This window comes from Oncorhynchus keta, unplaced genomic scaffold (genome assembly GCF_023373465.1).
Source record: "Oncorhynchus keta strain PuntledgeMale-10-30-2019 unplaced genomic scaffold, Oket_V2 Un_contig_8201_pilon_pilon, whole genome shotgun sequence".
In the NCBI taxonomy this organism is placed as follows: Eukaryota; Metazoa; Chordata; class Actinopteri; order Salmoniformes; family Salmonidae; genus Oncorhynchus; species Oncorhynchus keta.
The window spans coordinates 11142-32866 of NW_026289916.1; the positions used below are offsets into that span (position 1 = coordinate 11142).

At 53.5% G+C, this 21725-nt stretch overlaps 1 protein-coding gene across 1 annotated transcript; it reads left to right on the forward strand.

Moving 5' to 3' along the window:
- Nucleotides 1-231: 231 nt before the first annotated feature.
- LOC118378014 (mucin-1-like) lies at nucleotides 232-9478 on the forward strand (the record flags this gene model as incomplete). The annotated part of the gene is made up of 8 exons (XM_052512301.1): nucleotides 232-734; nucleotides 4030-4581; nucleotides 4962-5468; nucleotides 5799-6293; nucleotides 6563-6947; nucleotides 7252-8058; nucleotides 8847-9035; nucleotides 9164-9478. Coding segments are annotated over 8 exons (3753 nt in total), but the record flags the coding sequence as incomplete, so codon positions are not given.
- Nucleotides 9479-21725: the final 12247 nt, after the last annotated feature.

Here is a 21725-nt window from a genome sequence, read left to right on the forward strand (position 1 = left end):
GATGCAGAGTGTTGCATTCAGCTCTAACACATTAGTCCTGAATCAAGAGAGAGTAGGAGTGAGGGAAAAAAATAAACAAAGAGAAACAGAGAGAAAGGGAGAAAGAGAGAAAGAAAGAAAAATGGAGTGTGGGATGGCGAGTAAGAGATAACGTCAACAGAGAGAGTTGGTCGAGAAATAGAACACCTAGCACAGTACTGCATAGCAGGAGTTAGAAGTCATGGTGATCAGGAGATAGGGGAGAGGATCCACAGCTCCTTCAAGGCACCGCAACAGCAGGGGATCCACAGCCCCTTCAAGGCACCGCAACAGCAGGGGATCCACAGCCCCTTCAAGGCACCACCCCAGCAGGGGATCCACAGCCCCTTCAAGGCACCGCAACAGCAGGGGATCCACAGCCCTTTCAAGGCACCGCAACAGCAGGGAATCCACAGCCCCTTCAAGGCACCGCAACAGCAGGGGATCCACAGCCCCTTCAAGGCACCGCAACAGCAGGGGATCCACAGCCCCTTCAAGGCATCGCAACAGCAGGGGATCCACAGCCCTTTCAAGGCACCGCAACAGCAGGGGATCCACAGCCCCTTCAAGGCATCGCAACAGCAGGGGATCCACAGCCCCTTCAAGGCATCGCAACAGCAGGGGATCAACAGCCCCTTCAAGGCATCGCAACAGCAGGGGATCCACAGCCCCTTCAAGGCACCATCCCGGCAGGGAGGATCCACAGCCACACCCAGGTACCACCCCAGCAGGTGATACCCAGCCACCTTCCCCAGCAGGGAAGATCCACAGCCCCTTCAAGGCACCACCCCAGCAGGGGATCAACAGCCCCTTCAAAGAACCGCAAAAGCAGGGGATCCACAGCCCCTTCAAAGAACCGCAACAGCAGGGGATCCACAGCCCGTTCAAAGAACCGCAACAGCAGGGGATCCACAGCCCCTTCAAGGCACCATCCCGGCAGGGAGGAAGTACAGCCCCTTCAAGGCACCATCCCGGCAGGGAGGATCCACAGCCACACCCAGGTACCACCCCAGCAGGTGATACCCAGCCACCGCCCCAGCAGGGAAGATCCACAGCCCCACCAAGGTACCGCCCCAGCAGGGGATGCACAGCCCCACCCAGGTACCGCCCCAGCAGGGGATGCACAGCCCCACCCAGGCACCGCCCCAGTAGGGGATACACAGCCCCAACCAGGCACCGCCCCAGTAGGGGATACACAGCCCCAACCAGGCACCGCTCCAGTAGGGGATACACAGCCCCACCCAGGCACCGCTCCAGTAGGGGGATACACAGCCCCAACCAGGCACCGCCCCCAGTAGGGGATACACAGCCCCACCCAGGCACCGCCCTAGTAGGGGATACACAGCCCCACCCAGGCACCGCCCCAGCAGGGGGTACATAGCACGGTCCAGCCAGGCACCGCCCCAGTAGGGGATACACAGCCCCACCCAGGCATCGCTCCAGTAGGGGATACACAACCCCAACCAGGCACCGCCCCAGTAGGGGATACGCAGCCCCTTCCCAGGCATCGCTCCAGTAGGGGATACACAACCCCTTCCCAGGCATCGCTCCAGTAGGGGATACACAGCCCCAACCAGGCACCGCCCCAGTAGGGGATACACAGCCCCAACCAGGCACCACTCCAGTATGGGATACACAGCCCCACCCAGGCACCGCCCCCAGTAGGGGATACACAGCCCCACCCAGGCACCGCCCCAGTAGGGGATACACAGCCCTAGCCAGGCACATCCCCAGTAGGGGATACATAGCACGGTCCAGCCAGGCACCGCCCAGTAGGGGGATATACAGCCCCACCCAGGCACCGCCCCAGCAGGGGATACATAGCACGGTCCAGCCAGGCACCGCCCAGTAGGGGATACATAGCACGGTCCAGCCAGGCACCGCCCCCAGTAGGGGATACATAGCCCCAACCAGGTACCGTCGCAGTAGGGGATACACAGCCCCAACCAGGCACCGCCCCAGTAGGGGATACACAGCCCCCCACCCAGGCACCGCTCCAGTAGGGGATACACAGCCCCAACCAGGCACCACCCCAGTAGGGGATACACAGCCCCACCCAGGCACCGCCCCAGTAGGGGATACACAGCCCCACACAGGCACCGCTCCAGTAGGGGATACAGCCCCACCCAGGCACCGCCCCAGTAGGGGATACACAGCCCCACCCAGGCACCGCTCCAGTGGGGGATACACAGCCCCAACCAGGCACCGCCCCAGTAGGGGATACACAGCCCCACCCAGGCACCGCCCCAGTAGGGGATACACAGCCCCACCCAGGCACTGCCCCAGTAGGGGATACACAGCCCCAGCCAGGCACCGCCTCCCAGTAGGGGGATACACAGCCCCACCCAGGCACAGCCCCAGTAGGGGGATATATAGCACGGTCCAGCCAGGCACCGTCCCAGTAGGGGATACACAGCCCCACCCAGGCACCGCCCAGCAGGGGATACATAGCACGGTCCAGCCAGGCACCGCCCCAGTAGGGGATACATAGCACGGTTCAGCCAGGCACCACCCCAGTAGGGATACACAGCCCCACCCAGGCATCGCTCCAGTAGGGGATACACAACCCCAACCTGGCACCGCCCCCAGTAGGGGGATACACAGCCCCACCCAGGCACCGCTCCAGTAGGGGATACACAGCCCCACCCAGGCACCGCTCCAGTAGGGGATACACAGCCCCAACCAGGCACCGCCCAGTAGGGGGATACACAGCCCCACCCAGGCACCACCCCAGTAGGGGATACACAGCCCCACTCCAGGCACCACCCCAGTAGGGGATACACAGCCCCACCCAGGCACCGCCCCCAGTAGGGGGATACACAGCCCCACCCAGGCACCGCCTCCAGTAGGGGATACACAGCCCCACCCAGGCACCGCCCCAGTAGGGGATACACAGCCCCACCCAGGCACCGCCCCAGTAGGGGGATACACAGCCCCACCCAGGCACCGCCCAGTAGGGGATACACAGCCCCAGCCAGGCACCGCTCCAGTAGTGGATACACAGCCCCACCCAGGCACAGCCCCAGTAGGGGATATATAGCATGGTCCAGCCAGGCACCGCCCCCAGTAGGGGATACACAGCCCCACCCAGGCACCGCCCCCAGCAGGGGATACATAGCACGGTCCAGCCAGGCACCGCCCCAGTAGGGGATACACAGCCCCACCCAGGCATCGCTCCAGTAGGGGATACACAACCCCAACCTGGCACCGCCCCAGTAGGGGACACAGCCCCAGCCAGGCACAGCCCCAGTGGGGATACATAGCACGGTCCAGCCAGGCACCGCCCCAGTAGGGATACAGCCCCACCCAGGCATCCCTCCAGTAGGGGATACACAGCCCCACCCAGGCACCGCTCCTGTAGGGGATACACAGCCCCAACCAGGCACCGCCCCCAGTAGGGGATACACAGCCCCACCTAGGCACCGCCCCTAGTAGGGGATACACAGCCCCACCCAGGCACCGCCCCAGTAGGGGATACACAGCCCCACCCAGGCACCGCCCCCAGTAGGGGATACACAGCCCCACCCAGGCACCACCCCAGTAGGGGGATACACAGCCCCAGCCAGGCACAGCCCCAGGAGGGGATACATAGCACGGTCCAGCCAGGCACCGCCCCAGTAGGAGATACACAGCCCCACCCAGGCACCGCCCCAGTAGGGGATACATAGCACGGTCCAGCCAGGCACCGCCCCAGTAGGGGATACATAGCACAGTCCAGCCAGGCACCACCCCAGTAGGGGATACACAGCCCCACCCAGGCACCGCCCCCAGTAGGGGATACACAGCCCCACTCCAGGCACCGCCCAGTAGGGGATACACAGCCCCACCCAGGCACCGCCCCCAGTAGGGGATACATAGCACGGTCCAGCCAGGCACCGCCCCAGTAGGGGATACATAGCACGGTCCAGCCAGGCACCACCCCAGTAGGGGATACACAGCCCCACCCAGGCACCGCCCCAGTAGGGGGATACACAGCCCCACCCAGGCACTGCTCCAGTAGGGGATACACAGCCCCCAGGCACCACCCCAGCAGGGGATCCACAGCCCCTTCAAGGCACCACCCCCAACAGGGGATCCACAGCCCCTTCAAGGCATCATCCCGGCAGGGAAGTACAACCCCTTCAAGGCACCATCCCGGAACAGGGAGGATCCACAGCCACACCCAGGTACCACCCCAGCAGGTGATACCCAGCCACCTTCCCCAGCAGGAAGATCCACAGCCCCTTCAAGGCACCGCAACATCAGGGGATACACAGCCCCCAGGCACCACCCCAGCAGGGGATCCACAGTCCCTTCAAGGCATCATCCCGGCAGGGAGGAAGTACAGCCCTTCAAGGCATCATCCCGGCAGGGGAGGAATCCACAGCCCCTTCCAGGCATCATCCCGCCAGGGGAGGAAGATCCACAGCCCCATCCAAGGCACCCCAAGCAGGGATGCACAGCCCCAGCCAGGTACCGCCCCAGCAGGATGCACAGCCCCACCCAGGCACCGCCCCAGCAGGGGATGCACAGCCCCCACCCAGGCACCTCCAGCAGGGGGAAACCCCACCCAGGCACAGCCCAGTAGGGGATACACAGCCCCACCCAGGCACCGCGCAGTAGGGGGATACACAGCCCCACCCAGGCACCGGATAGGGGCACAGCCCAGGCACCGCCCCCCCAGGGGATACACAGCCCCAACCAGGCACCGCCCTGCAGGGGCTACACAGCCCCACCCAGGCACTGCCCCATTAGGATACACAGCCCCCCACCCAGGCACCGCCCAGTAGGGATACATAGCACGGTCCAGCCAGGCACCGCCCAGTAGGGGATACATAGCACGTCCAGCCAGGCACCAGCCCAGTAGGGGATACACAGCCCCACCCAGGCACCGCCCCAGTAGGGGATACACAGCCGGTCAGCCCACCAGCCCAGTAGGGGATACACAGCCCCCCCCCACCCAGGCACTTCAAGGCACCGCAACATCAGGGGATCCACAGCCCCACAACAGGGGATCCACCCCTTCAAGGCATCATCCCGGCAGGGAGGAAGTACAGCCCCTTCAAGGATACATCCAGCCACACCCAGGTACCACCCCAGCAGGTGATACCCAGCCACCTTCCCCAGCAGGGAAGATCCACAACCCCACCAGCCCCAACCAGGCACCCGCCCCAGCAGGGGGATGCACAGCCCCACCCAGGTACCGCCCCCAGCAGGATGCACAGCCCCACCCAGGTACCGCCCCAGCAGGGGATGCCAGGGGACATCCAGGTACCACCCCAGCAGGTGATACCCAGCCACCGCCCCAGCAGGGAAGATCCACAGCCCCACCAAGGCACCGCCTCAAGCAGGATGCACAGCCCCACCCAGGCCCCCAGCAGGGGATGCACAGCCCCACCCAGGCTCGCCCCAGCAGGGGATGCACAGGGGGGCTACCCAGCCAGCCCCACAGCCCCACCAGGCACCGCCCAGTAGGGGATGCATAGCACCCAGCCACCGCCCCAGCAGGGAAGATCCACAGCCCCACCAAGGCACCGCCCCAGCAGGGGGATACCCAGGTAGCAGCAGGGGATGCACAGCCCCACCCAGGCACCGCCCAGCAGGGGATAGGGGACATCCAGGTACCAGCCCCAGGTGATACCCAGCCACCGCCCCAGCAGGGAAGATCCACAGCCCCACCCAGGCACCGCCCAAGCAGGGGATGCACAGCCCCACCCAGGTACCGCCCAGCAGGGGATACACAGCCACCCAGGCACCGCCCCCAGCAGGGGATGATCCACCCAGGCACCCCCTTCACCCAGGCACTGCCCCACTAGGGGATACCGCACCCAGGCATCAGGGGATCCACAGCCCGCTCCAGTAGGGGCTACAAGGCACCCAGGCACTGCCCCAGTAGGGGACAGCCCCACCCAGGCACCTTCAAGGGGGATCATCCCAGGCAGGGGGGATACAAGCCCCACCCAGGCAGCCCCAGTAGGGATACAGCCCACCCAGGCCAGGGATACAGCTCCACCCAGGCACCGCCCAGTAGGGGATACACAGCCCCACCCAGGCACTGGTAAGGATTACACAGCCCCACCCAGGCACCGCCCCAGGGGATACCACCCCAGGCAGGTGACAGCCTCACCCAGGCACCGCCCCAGTAGGGGATACACAGCCCCACCCAGGCACAGCCCTTTACAGCCCCACCCAGGCACCGCCCCAGTAGGGGATACCACACCCCAGGCCCCACCAAGGCAATACACAGCCCCACCCAGGCACTGCCCCACAGGGGACAGCCCCACCCAGGCACCCCAGTAGGGGATACCGCCCAGCCAGGCACCGCCCCAGTAGGGGATACACAGCCCAGGCACCACCCCAGGATACCAGCCCCACCCAGGCACCCCAGTAGGGGATACACAGCCAGGCACACAGTAGGGGATACATAGCACGGTCCAGCCAGGCACCGCCCCCAGTAGGGGATACATAGCACGGTCCAGCCAGGCACCACCCACAGGGGCCCCACCCAGGCATCCAGGGGTACACACCCCAGGCAGCTCCAGTAGGGGGATACACAGCCCCCCAGGCACCACCAGCAGGGGCAGCCCCAGCACCACCCCAACAGGGGAAGGAATCTTCAAGGCACCATCCCCACCAAGGCACCAGGCCTTCCCCAGCAGGGAAGATCCACAGCCCCTTCAAGGCACCGCAACATCAGGATACACAGCCCCCAGGCACCCCCAGCAGGGATCCACAGTCCCTTCAAGGCATCATCCCGGCAGGGAGGAAGTACACTTCAAGGCACCATCCCAGCAGGGGGATCCACAGCCACATCCAGTACCACCCTACAGGTGATACCCAGCCACCGCCCAGCAGGGAAGATCCACAGCCCCACCAAGGCAGGGGGATGCACAGCCCCCACCCAGGACGCCCCAGTTAGATCCAGGATGCACAGCCCCACCCAGGCACCGGTGATAGGCCAGTAGGGGGATACACAGCCCCACCCAGGCACCGCCCCAGCAGGGAAGACAGCCCCACCCAGGCCCCACCAACCAGGCACCGCCCCAGTAGGGGACACAGCCCCAACCTCAGGCACCCCTGCAGGGGCGCCACAGCCCCACCCAGGCAGCCCCACTACACAGCCCCACCCAGGCACCGCCCCAGCAGGGAAGATCCACAGCCCCAGTAGGGGATACATAGCACGGTCCAGCCAGGCACCAGCCCAAGGGGCAGGGCCCAGTAGGGCACAGCCCCACCCAGGCACTGCTCCAGTAGGGGTACGCCCAGCACCGGGGATGCACAGCCCTTCAAGGCACCACCCCAACAGGGGATCCACCCCTTCAAGGCATCATCCCGGCCAGCCCCTTCAAGGATCCCGGCACGGAGGGACATCCAGGTACCACCCCAGCAGGTGATACCCAGCCACCTTCCCCAGCAGGGAAGATCCACAACCCCACCAAGGCACCAAGCAGGGGATGCACAGCCCCGCCTGGGCAGGGGATGCACAGCCCCACCCAGGTACCGCCCAGCAGGGGATGCACAGCCCCACCCAGGTACCGCCCCAGCAGGGGATGCACAGGGGGACATCCAGGTACCACCCCAGCAGGCACCGCCCCCAGCAGGGGATCCACAGCACCAAGGCACCGGGCCCCAGGCACCAGGCTCCAGCAGGGGATACACCCAGCCAGGGGATGCCACATCCAGGCACAGCAGGTGATACCCAGCCACCGCCCCAGCAGGAAGATCCACAGCCCCACCCAAGGCACCGCCCAAGCAGGGGATGCACAGCCCCACCCAGCCACCGCCCCAGCAGGGAAGATCCACAGCCCCACCAAGGCACCGCCCAAGCAGGGGATGCACAGCCCCACCCAGGTACCGCCCCAGCAGGGGATGCAGGCGTCTCAATTCCAGGTACCGCCCAGCAGGGGATGCACAGGGACATCCAGGTACCACCCCCAGGTGATACCCAGGCACACAGCCCCCCCAGTAGGGGATGCACAGCCCCACCCAGGTACCCGCCCAGCAGGGGGATACAGCCCCACCCAGGCACAGCCCCAGCAGGGGATGCACAGCCCCACCCAGGCACCGCCCAGTAGGGGGATACACAGCCCCACCCAGGCACTGCCCCACTAGGGGATACACAGCCTCCACCCAGGCACCGCCCAGTAGGGGATACACAGCCCCACCCAGGCACCGGCCCAGTAAGGATTACACAGCCCCACCCAGGCACCGCCCCAGTAGGGGATACACAGCCCCACCCAGGCACCGCCAGTAGGGATACACAGCCCCACCCAGGCACAGCCCCCAGTAGGGGATACACAGCCCCACCCAGGCACAGCCCCAGTAGGGGATACACAGCCCCACCCAGGCACCGCCCCCAGCAGGGGATACACAGCCCCACCCAGGCACCGCCCCCAGTAGGGGCCACAGCCCCACCCAGGCACTGGCCCTGGGCAAGGATTACACAGCCCCACCCAGGCACCGCCCAGTAGGGATACACAGCCCCACCCAGGCACCGCCTCCAGTAGGGTATCCAGCCAGGCACCGCCCCCAGTAGGGGATACACAGCCCCAGCCAGGCACAGCCCCAGTAGGGGATACAGCCCCCACCCAGGCACCGCCCCAGTAGGGGGATACACAGCCCCACCCAGGCACCGCCCAGTAGGGGATACCCAGGCACTGCCCCAGTCACAGCCAGGCACAGCCCCAGTAGGGGATACACAGCCCCACCCAGGCACCGCCCATAGGGGCACAGCCCCACCCAGGCACCACCCCAGGGGGATACACAGCCCCACCCAGGCACCGCCCCCAGTAGGGGGATACAGCCCCACCCAGGCACTGCCCCAGTAGGGGATACACAGCCCCACCCAGGCAGCCCCTAGGGGGATGCAGCATATCCTGCACCCAGGCACCGCCCAGCAGGGATACACAGCCCTTCAAGGCACCACCCCAACAGGGGATCCACAGCACCTTCAAGGCATCATCCCAGGCAGGGAGGAAGTACAGCCCTTCAAGGCACAGCCCGACAGGGGGATCCAGCCCCACCCAGGCACCGCCCAGGTACACAGCCCCACCCAGGTGATAGGGGATACACAGCCTCCCCAGGCAGCCCCAGTAGGGATCCACAGCCCCTTCCAGGCACCGCAACATCAGGGGATACACAGCCCAACCAGGCACCACCCCAGCAGGGGATCCACCAGGTCCTTCAAGGGCATCATCCCAGGCACCGCCCTCCAGTAGGGGATACAAGTCCCAACCAGGCACTTCCTCAAGGCACACAGCCCCACCCGGCAGGGAGGATCCACAGCCACATCCAGGTACCACCCCAGCAGGTGATACCCAGCCACCGCCCCACAGGGAAGATCCACAGCCCCACCAAGGCACCGCCCAAGCAGATGCACCAGCACCCAGGTGCCTCGCCCAGCAGGGGATGCACAGCCCCACCCCAGGCACCGCCCCAGCAGGGGATGCACAGGCCCGCACTCCAGGCACCGCTCCAGTAGGGGATACACAGCCCCACCCAGCACTGCCCCAGTAGGGATACACAGTCTCACCAGGCACTGCCTGGTAGGATACACAGCCCCACCCAGGCACCGCTCCAGTAGGGGGATACACAGCCCCAGTAGGGGATATATAGCACGGTCCAGCCAGGCACCGCCCCAGTAGGGGATACACAGCCCCACCCAGGCACCGCCCCAGCAGGGGATACATAGCACGGTCCAGCCAGGCACCGCCCCAGTAGGGGATACACAGCCCCACCCAGGCATCGCTCCAGTAGGGGATACACAACCCCAACCTGGCACCGCCCCAGTAGGGGATACACAGCCCCAGCCAGGCACAGCCCCAGTGGGGATACATAGCACGGTCCAGCCAGGCACCGCCCCAGTAGGGGATACACAGCCCCACCCAGGCATCCCTCCAGTAGGGGATACACAGCCCCACCCAGGCACCGCTCCTGTAGGGGATACACAGCCCCACACAGGCACCGCCCCAGCAGGGGATCCATAGCCCCACCCAGGCACCACCCCAGCAGGGGATACACAGCCCCACCCAGGCACCGCCCCAGCAGGGGATACACGGCCCCAGCCAGGCACCGCCCCAGCAGGGGATACAAAGCACGGTCCTACCAGGCACTATACTGCCCCAGCAGGGGATACGATACACAGCACAGTCCAGCCAGGCACCATACTGCCACAGTGTCTTCTGTCTGAAACTCAGTCAGCCACAGCAGGACACACATAAATCACTGTTCTATGCATGCTTCTCCTCTGCTTCTCTCCTCTGCTCCTTTGCTTATTGAGACCGATGTGCTTGTCAGCCCAGGTGGAAGTTCACCACTCTGGGTGATCATGGTGGAATGGACGGGACAGAAGGGAAATAGAACACTCAGTTCAACTCATTGCATTGTAAAATATGCAGGCGGGCTGGTGCGAGGTGGGGCAGGGTCCACAATACTGTAGTTATGATGGTCATACCGTACCGTAACTACGGCAGTACCGTAAGTGCTTGTAACAACAGTTTAGGATTTCATTCCACGTGCCAAATAAATGGAATATATAAGTATCAACTGAATCATTTTCAGGGTCCTACAATGGTTGGAAAGTGAGTATAGAGCCTGATGTATGGCTGGACAAATATAACAAATCAAATCCAACTTTATTTGTCATATGTAGACCTTACTGTGAAATGCTTACTTACAAGCCCTTAAACGACAGTGCAGTTCAAGAAAGAGTTAAGAAAATGTTTACCACATAAACTAAACTAAATAATTATAAAAAGTAACAAAATAAAATAACAATAACGTGGCTATATACAGGGGTACTTGTCACGATTGTCTGTTGAAGGTGTGGACCAAAGCGCAGCGTGGTAAGTGTGCATTCTGTAACGATCGTCTGTTGAAGAAGGTGTGGTCCAAAGCGCAGCGTGGTAAGGGTGCATTCTGTAACGATCGTCTGTTGAAGAAGGTGTGGTCCAAAGCGCAGCGTGGTAAGGGTGCATTCTGTAACGATCGTCTGTTGAAGAAGGTGTGGACCAAAGCGCAGCGTGGTAAGGGTGCATTCTGTAACGATCGTCTGTTGAAGAAGGTGTGGACCAAAGCGCAGCGTGGTAAGTGTGCATTCTGTAACGATCGTCTGTTGAAGAAGGTGTGGACCAAAGCGCAGCGTGGTAAGTGTGCATTCTGTAACGATCGTCTGTTGAAGAAGGTGTGGACCAAAGCGCAGCTTGGTAAGTGTGCATTCTGTAACGATCGTCTGTTGAAGAAGGTGTGGACCAAAGGGCAGCGTGGTAAGTGTGTATTCTGTAACGATCGTCTGTTGAAGAAGGTGTGGACCAAAGCGCGGCGTGGTAAGTGTGCATTCTGTAACGATCGTCTGTTGAAGAAGGTGTGGACCAAAGGGCAGCGTGGTAAATGTGCATTCTGTAACGATCGTCTGTTGAAGAAGGTGTGGTCCAAAGCGCAGCGTGGTAAGTGTGCATTCTGTAACGATCGTCTGTTGAAGAAGGTGTGGACCAAAGTGCAGCGTGGTAAATGTGCATTCTGTAACGATCGTCTGTTGAAGAAGGTGTGGACCAAAGTGCAGCGTGGTAAATGTGCATTCTGTAACGATCGTCTGTTGAAGAAGGTGTGGACCAAAGTGCAGCGTGGTAAATGTGCATTCTGTAACGATCGTCTGTTGAAGAAGGTGTGGACCAAAGTGCGGCGTGGTAAATGTGCATTCTGTAACGATCGTCTGTTGAAGAAGGTGTGGACCAAAGTGCGGCGTGGTAAGTGTACATTCTGTAACGGTCATCTGTTGAAGAAGGTGAGGACCAAAGTGCAGCGTGGTAAGTACTTTTATTTCAACCGAAACAGTCCTGTCAGGTGCAGAAACACAAAACAGAAAATAACTACCCACAAAAAAAGCTACCTAAGTATGGTCCCAATCAGAGACAACGATAGACAGCTGTCCCTGATTGAGAACCATACCCGGCCAAAACAAAGAAATACAAAAACATACTGGTACTGGTACCGAGTCAAAGTGCAGGGGTACAGGTTAGTCGAGGTAATTTGTACATATATGGGTGAAGTGTCTATGCATAGATAATAAACATCAAGTACAGTGGTTCTTCATTTAAAAGTTGCAGCGTACTGCAGCATAGCTTGCACGGTGCTGCAGAATTCTATGGTACGTTATTTAAGTGTGACCCACTGGTACCATTGATGGTAGTTAGTGATAGTTTGACCACCAGAGGGTATCTTTGAGAAGCATTTCATAGCCTTCTATACTAAAGAATTTAAAACCTTTTTTTGTAAGAACATAGTATATGGGACTGATTTTTAAAAATGTTGCTTAATTAATTTGATTCTTATTATGGTGTTTCTATTCCAATGAAAAATCCTCTGGGTTTTCTGTTAGGAAGGAATGGAAAATATGGCGCTGTACAATGTAACGGTTGGGAGTAGGCTACAGTACTGGACTATTTAGCTAAAGAATCCCCGTGTCGTGCAGGTACGCGGAAGACCGGGGTTCAATTCCTTGATGGGGAGGAAGGAGTAGGCAGTCTTTGAAAATTACAATTTGTTGTTAAATTATTCCATATGTGGTATGTCATAGTTGTGATGTCTTCACTATAACTCTACAATGTAGAAAATCGTAAAAAAATATAGATGAACCCTGGAATGAGTAGGTGTGTCCAAACTTTTAACTGGTACTTGCTTAATTCATTTGATTTAATATTATGGTGTTTCTATTTCAATAAAAACAAAAAACCCCTGGGTTTCCGTTAGGATGGATAGGAAAATATGGCACTGTACAACATGACGGTCGGGAGTAGCCTACGGTACTGGGCTATTTAGCTAAAGAATCCACATATCGTGCAGGCACACGGGAGACCGGAGTTCAATTCCCCGACGGGGAGAAAGGAGCAGGCTGTCCTTGTAAATAAGAATTTGACATGCCTAGCTCAATAAAGGTTACACTAAGAGCATAACATTTCTACACCCTACTTGTATAATTGTAGTCTAACCTATACCCAAACGGAGATTCCATGAAAAATAAAAATCTCATTGATTTATCAAGACCAGTCCCAATGCTTGTCTCAGAGCAGGGCAAAATGGTGATAAAATAGTAGTAGACTATTGCTTCGAACTTCAATATGCTCTTTAAAAAATAAGACCTACACTACTTTTAACATCAGATTACTAAACACTAGTGAGACTCATGTCGTCTACGGTAGGCCTATAGTATATCGAAATATGACGTGACTCTCCGCCAATAATTACATATAGAGGATCGGAGAATATATATATATATTTTGAAGCCGCCTCATGGGTCTCCCGGTGGCGGCCGGCACGGGTATCGAACATGCATCTGTAGCAACACATTTTGCACTGCGGAGCCCCCATCCACAAAGTATCAACATACAGAGAGGTGTTGGTAAAGGAAACTCAGCAAAAAAGAAATCAGGACCCTGTCTTTCAAAGATAATTCGTAAAAATCCAAATAACTTCACAGATCTTCATTGTAAAGGCTTTAAACACTGTTTCCCATGCCCAATTAATGAACATGCACCTGGTGAACGGTCATTAAGACACTAACAGCTTACAGAAGGTAGGCAATTAAGGTCACAGTTATGAAAACGTAGGACAATAAAGAGGCCTTTCTACTGACTCTGAAAAACAGAACAAAAAAGCTGCCATGGGTCCCTTTCCATTTGCGTGAACGTGCCTTAGGCATGCTGCAACTAGGCATGAGGACTGCAGATGTGGCCAGGGCAATAACTTGCAATGTCCGTACAGTGAGATGAGGACACAGGACTGCTGACAGTCCTCTCATTGGCAGAACACGTGTAACAACACCTGCACAGGATCGGTACATCCAAACATCACACTTGCGGGACAGGTACAGGATGGCAACAACAACTGCCCGAGTTACACCAGGAACGCACAATCCCTCCATCATTGCTCAGACTGTCTTCAATAAGCTGAGAGAGGCTTAGGGCTTGAGGGCTTGTAGGCCTGTTGTAAGGCAGATTCTCACCAGATATCACCGGCAACAACGTCACCAATGGGCACAAACCCCTCTTCACTGAAGAGTCGCGGTTTTGTTTCACCAGGGGTGATGGTCAGATTCGTGTTTATCGTTGAAGGAATGAGCATTACACCGAGGCCTGTACTCTGGAATGGGATCGATTTGGAGGTGGAGGGTCCGTCATGGTCTGGGGCTGTGTGTCACAACATCATTAGACTGAGCTTGTTGTCATTGCAGACAATCTCAACACTGTGCGTTACAGGGAAGACATCCTCCTCCCTCATGTGGTACCCTTCCTGCAGGCTCCTTCTGACATGACCCTCCAGCATGACAATGCCACCAGCCATACTGCTCATTCTGTGTGTGATTTCCTGCAAGGCAGGAATGTCAGTGTTCTGCCATGGCCAGCGAAGAGCCCAGATCTCAATCCTATTGAGCACCTCTGGGACATTGTCTTGGATTGGAGGACGAGAGCTAGGGTCATTCCACCCAGAAATGCCTGGGAACTTGCAGGTACCTTGGTGGAAGAGTGGGGTAACATCTCACAGCAAGAACTGGCAAATCTGGTGCAGTCCATGAGGAGGCCTGCAGTACTTAATGCAGCTGGTGGCCAAACCAGATACTGACTGTTACTTTTGATTTTGACCCCCCCCCCTTTGTTCAGGGACACATTATTCCATTTCTGTTAGTCAAATCTATGTGGAACTTGGTCCATTTATGTCTCAGTTGTTGAATCTTGTTATGTTCATACAAATATTTACACATGTTAAGTTTGCTGCAAATAAACACAGTTGACAGTGATAGGACATTTCTTTTTTTGAGTTTATATTGTCCTGGTAATAGCCCATAATGGGCTATTATAATACTGTATATGGTGTCCAGGTTAGGATAACCAAAACATTTATTTATTAAAGACTATCAAAAATAATCTTAGTACTTATTTATTTTGATCCAAAGCCATGACTGAGTGAGTCACTCAGCTTTATGGAGACTACAGTTCAAAGGTTTGGGGTCACTTAGAAATGTCCTTGTTTCTGAAAGAAAATAAAACAAATAATCCATTAAAATAACATCAAATTGATCAGAAATACAGTGTAGACATTGTTAATGTTGTAAACGACTGATGTAGCTGGATTTTTAATTGAATATCTACATAAGCCAACCAAGGCCCATTAGCAGCAACCATCACTCCTGTGTTCCAATGGCACATTGTGTTAGCTAATCCAAGTCTATCATTTTAAAAGGCTAATTGATCATTAGAAAATATTTTGCAATTATGTTAGCGCAGCTGAAAACTCTAGTCCATATTAAAGAAGCAATAAAACTGTCCTTCTTTAGACTAGTTGAGTGTGTGGAGCATCAGCATGTGTGGGTTCGATTACAGGCTCAAAATGGCTAGAAACAAAGGACTTTTTCTGAAGTCAGTCTATCCTTGTTCTGAGAAATGAAGGCTATTCCATGTGAGAAACTGCCAAAAAACTGAAGATCTGGTATAACACTGTGTACTACTTCCCTTCACAGAACAGCGCAAACTAATAATGTCATGGCTTTAGAAGCTTCTGATAGGATAATTGACAACATTTGAGCCAATTGGAGGTGTACCTGTGGATGTATTTCAGAGCCTACCTTCAAACTCAGTGCCTCTTTTGCTTGACTTCGTGGGGAAATCAAAATATATCAAGAAAAAACGGAGCCTCTACAAAGTCTGGTTCATCCTTGTACAAACAATAGTATGCAAGTATAAACACCATGGACCATGCAGCTGTCTACCGCTCAGGCGGGAGACACGTTCTGTCTACTAGGAATGAACTAAAAAGCTAAACGTTATGAGATATAATGAAGCAACATCTGATCAGGAAGTTAAAGCAATTGCATAAATGGAGTCGTCCAAATGGACAACTAACTAAGCATACTTCTAAAGTTGGCAAAATGGCTTAAGGACAACAATGTCAAGGTATTGGAGTGGCCATCACAAGGCGACCTCAATCCGATGTTGAAAATTTGTGGGCAGAACTGAAAAAAAGCGTGTGTGAGCAGGAGGCCTACAAGCCTGACTCAGTTACATCAGCTCTGTCCAGGAAGGAACTTATTGTGGGAAGCTTGTGGAAGGCTACCCAAGAAAGGTTTGACCCAAATTAACCAATTTAAAGACAATGCTACACTTCTGACCCACTGGGAAAGTGACGGTAAAGAAATAAAAGCTGAAATAAATCATTCTCTCTACTTTTATTCTGACATTTCACATTCTTAAAATAAAGTGGTGATCCTAACTGACCTAAAATGACATTTTTACTTGGATTAAATGTCAGAATTGTGAATAACGGAGTTTTTAAATATATTTGATAAGGGTGTATGTAAACTTCCGACTTCAACTGTATCTGTGATAATATTCAAGGGCTTTTATATCATTCTAAATTATTAATAATAATAATAATTGCTTTGTTTAAAAAAACATTTTTGAGATGATTTTGTCTTCAAATAATGTAAAATGAGTGAGAAAAAGGCCATTCTTGAACATGGGGTGAGCCCAATTTGCAAATAAAGCCAGTTGTTATTTAGAATGATTTATTTCTATTTTTAGTTTTTTTTTTACCAAAACCTACAGTCATCTCATGGTCTCCCATTCGAGGACAGCACAGGTATTGAACCAGCATCGATAACAACACAGTTGGCACTGCAATGCCGTGTCTTAAACCAATGCGCCACTCAGGCGCTGTACAACATGACCGGTCGGGAGTGGGCTACAATAACACAGAAAGAGAAAAATAATTCTAACAAAATAAAGGAATAAAAACCTTAGTGTAGCAACATTTTTAGTAAGTAATACTGAAGTCATGCACAATTATCAGTTTCTATTTAGGTCTATTCATTGTCATTTAGAGACACAGTAGCGCCCCAAAAGCATAATCAGTGCCTAAACATTCCCTTGCGCTGGTCTGGAGCAATAAAGCAGTGACGCAGGGTACTGTACTAAACCACAAATTACCTCTAAGTCCCGCAGCATATCGCAAAACTTTCACTGTAGCAGCAGTGAACAAAACAAATAGAGAGGGGGGAGGGGTGTCAATGTAAATAGTCTGGTGGCCATTTGATTAATTGTTCAGCAGTCTAATGGCTTGGGGGTAGGTACAACTCCGGTACAACTTGGGCGTCCAGGCGGTAGCAGAGAAAACAGTCTATGACTTGGATGACTGGACTCTCTGACAATGTTTTGGGCTTTCCTCTGACACCACTTAGTAAATATGTCCTGATGGCAGTGAAGCTTGGGCCACAGTGATGTACTGGGCCATACGCACTGTCATCTGTTGCACCTTACGCTCAGATGCCGAGCAGCTGCCATACCAGGCGGTGATGCAACCGGTCAGGATGCTCTCGATGGTGCAGCTTTATAACTTTTTTGAGGATCTGGGGACCCATGACAAATATTTTCCGCCTCCTGAGGAGGAAAGGGTGTTGTTGTGCCCTCTTAATGAATGTCTTGGTGTGTTTGACAACAATAGTTTCATTAACTTGAAACTCTCTACCCACTCCACTACAGCCCCTCATTGTTGTCGGTGATCAGGTCACCACTGTTGTGCCGTCAGCAAACATAATGATGTTGCTGGAGTCGCGCCTGGCCACGCAGTAGTGGGTGAACAAGGAGTACAGGAAGCAACTGTGTACACACCCTAGGGCCACAGTGTTGAGGATCAGCATGGCAGATGTTTGTTTCACCCTACACCTGGGGGTGGGCCCATCAGAAGTTCAGGATTCAGTTGCAGAGGGAGGTGTTTAGTCCCCCGGTCCTTAGCTTAGTGATGAGCTTCGTGGGCACTATGGTGTTGAACGCTGAGCTGTAGTCATGAAAAGCATCACATAGGTGTTCCTTTGTCTAGATGGGAATGGGCAGTGGAGTGCGATTGAGATTGCGTTATCAAAAGCACTTCATGGCTACCGACTTGAGTGCCACGGGGCGATAATCATTTAGGCAGGTTACCTTTGCTTCATTGGGCACAGGGACAATGGTGGTCTGCTTGAAACATGTAGGTATTACAGACCTCGGTCAGAGAGGTTGAAAATGTTAGTGAAGACACATTCCAGTTGGTCCATGCATGCTTTGAGTACACGTCCTGGTAATATGTTTGGCCCCGCGGCTTTGTGAATGTTGACCAGTTTAAAGGTCTTGCTCACATGGCTATCGAGAGCGCATCACACAGTCGTCCAGAACAGCTGGTGCCTCATGCATGCTTCAGTGTTGCTTGCCTCTAAGCGAGCATAAAAGGCATTTAGCTTGTTTGGCAGGCTCGTGTCACTGGGAAGCCAGCCTAGGTTTCCTTGTAGTCCGTAATAGTTTTCAAGCCCTGCCACATCCGACAAGCTTCAGAGCCGGTGTAGTACGATTCGATCTTAATCCTGTATTGACGCTTTGCTTGTTTGATGGTTTGTCTGAGGGCAGAGCGGGATTTCTTATAAGAGTCCGGATTAGTGTTATGCTCCTTGAAAGCGACAGCTCTAGCCTTTAGCTCGGTGTGGATGTGGCCTGTAATCCATGGCTTCTGGTTGATATGTACGTACCGGTCACTGTGAGACAACGTTGTCAATGCACTTATTGATGAAGCCGATGACTGAGGTAGTATACCTCAATACCATTGAATGAAACCCGAACATATCCCAGTCTGTGCTAGAAAACACTCCTGTAGCGTAGCATCCACGCCACATAGCCAGCAGCATACCACCCTGCATATCACTGCTGGCTTGCTTCTGAAGCGAAGCAGGGCTGGTCCTGGTCAGTCCCTGGGATGGGATACCAGATGCTGCTGGAAGTGGTGTTGGAGGGCCAGTAGAGGCACTCTTTCCTCTGCTCTAAAAAATATCCCAATGCCCCAGGGCAGTGATTGGGACGCTGCCCTGTGTAGGGTGCTGTCTTTAGGATGGGACGTTAAACGGGTGTCCTGACTCTGAGGCTTTAAAGATGACCATGGCACTTATTGTAAGAGTAGGGTGTTAACCCTAGTGTCCTGGCTAAATTTCCAATCTGGCCCTCAAACCATCATGGTCAGCTAATAATCCTCAGTTTACAATTGGCTCATTCATCCCCCTCCTCTCCCCTGTAACTATTCCCCAGGTTGTTGCTGTAAATGAGAATGTGTTCTTAGTCAACTTACATGGAGAAATAAAAATAAATAAAAAAACATGACCACTTCTGTATTGAGCAGAGACACTGGTACTTCCTGCTTTAGTTTTAGCTTGTAAACAGGAATCAGGAGGATAGAATTATGGTCAGATTTGCCAAATGTAGGGCGGGGGAGAGCTTTGTATGCATCTCTGTGTGGAGTAAAGAGTTGTTTTCCCTCTGGTTGCGCATGTGACATGCTGGTAGAAATGAGGTAAAATGGATGTAAGTTTGCCTGCATTAAAGTCCCCGGCCAATAGGAGCGCCGCTTCTGGATGAGCATTTTCTTGTTTGTTTATGGCCTTTTACAGTTGGTTGAGTGTGGTCTTAGTGCCAGCAATGTTTGGGGTGGTATATAGACGGCTACAAATAATATAGATGAGAACTCTCTTGGTAGATAGTGTGGCCTACAGCTTATCATAATATACTCTACCTCAGGCGAGCAATACCTTGTCTTTAATATTATTGACAAATAGACACACACACTCCTCGTCTTACCAGCCGTAGCTTCTCTGTTTTGCTGGTGCATGGAAAAGCACTATATTATCCGTGGCGTCGTTCTGCCACGACTCGGTGAAACAGAAGATATTACAGTTTTTAATGTCTCTTTGGTACGATAATCTTGATCGTAGGTCATCAATTTTATTTTCCAATGATTGCACGTTGGCCAATAGAACGGATGGCAGTGGGAGTTTACTCGCTCGCCTATGACTTCTCAGAAGGCAGCTCGACCTCCGCCCCCTTTTTCTCTGTCTTTTCATATGGGTTCAAAGGTTACATAGGGGTCGAATGTCACACATCCTGGTTACCCTAATTTTCTCCTAACTTCCTGCTGTAAACAGGACTCTCTAAAAACATGCCACTTCGGTGCTAGAGACTTTTCGTAGCAGGTTAACAAAGCATGTTCGCTAACCCTTGTCCTTTTACTAACTTCTATGCTAATTCTCCAAACCTGCTATGAAAAAAAGTAATTGCTGTATGGAAGAGGCATGTTTTAGGGATTCTCCCTGTAAACTTGCCATATTGTTGTTATACACACTGTCCACCGTTTCTTCATCAAAACAATGATGAAAGGTGGAAACTGGAGAGCCTAGGCCACAGACCTGACCCTGAACAACGTTATGCCACACTACACCGTAACCCGACTGAGCGTTACGATGAGAAACCCAGTATGTTCTGCTCATTCAACAGACAAATGATGAATAAAATAACATTAATTTGGTTCTTACATAACTAGACTCATTCAGTTAGCAGGTAAAGAGGATGTTTGAGGATTAAAATGGCCCAGGGCGTGTATTCAACCCTGAAGAAAAAAAGACAAGGCACAAACAAGACATTATTGAATTCAGCTGAACACTGTGCTAATCACATTGGTTCATAACACCTGATTACCACATGAAATTCAAATCAGTTTCATAGTGTTTTTCTGATAAACAATAGACAAATTGGAGTGTTCAGAGTTCAGACTCAGTCAGATGTGTATCATATGTAGCATAATAACAATAGCAATAATAATAATAGCCATTTAGCAGATGCTTTTATCCAAAGCTACTTACGGTCATGAGTGCATACATTTTACGCACAGGTGGTCCCAGAAATCTAACCCACTATCCTGGCATTGCAGGCGCCACACTCTGCCATCTGAGTTACAAAGGACCACATCATGCTGATCAGGAGATGCTTCATCAGAAACAACAGCTCCTTTGCCTGTATTATCTCTCCATGCAGAAAAAGCTTTTGATACATTAGACTAGAATAGTCATATCTCTGGTCTGTGTTAGGAACATATGGGAATTGTCTCCAATTTCATTAATATGATTAAAATACTATATGCCAATCCCTCAGCCATTGTTATAACAGGCAATATCTGCTCTGCTCAGAATCACTAGAAGGATTTGTTCTCAACTAGCTTACCTGATTAAATAAAGGTGAAAAGAGCAGACAAGGCGATCCAAATTAGCCTTTGCTATTCTTATTATCCATGGAACCGCTGGCCCAGGCAATTCGTCAATCAAAGGAAATAACACCAATTTCTCACAAATCTAGTGTTCACTTCATCTTATTATAGGCAGACGATATGTTACTATATCTAGACAATGTATCTCAATCGCTCCCACATGCATTGAAGATCATAGATAAATTCAGCGTCATCTCAAATGATTAAATTAATCTAACCAAAATCAGCCCTACTGCCTCTCAAGACCACGATGGAGGACTCCATCTCTGCTGGTGGAATCCCAATCGTTTCCCATTTAAAATATTTAGAACATTTATATTTGGGAGTAGATTTATTTCCTTCCTTAGATAAAACCATTGTCAGAAACTTTAACAGAACGCTCAAATCAATTCAAACCGATCTCAATAAATGGAATAATATCCCAGTTGCTTTAACCAGCAGAATAACTATTGTCAAAATGAATGTATTGTCACGGCTGCATTTCTGTGTTCAATGTTCTCCCATGGCTCCCCCTTCTACCTATAAAATTCAAAGTGTGGTTTCAAAGTTTATATGGCAAGGTAAATGATCCCAGATTACATGTTTTAATTTACAAAGAGGGAAAGACGGTGGACTATCCGTACAGAACT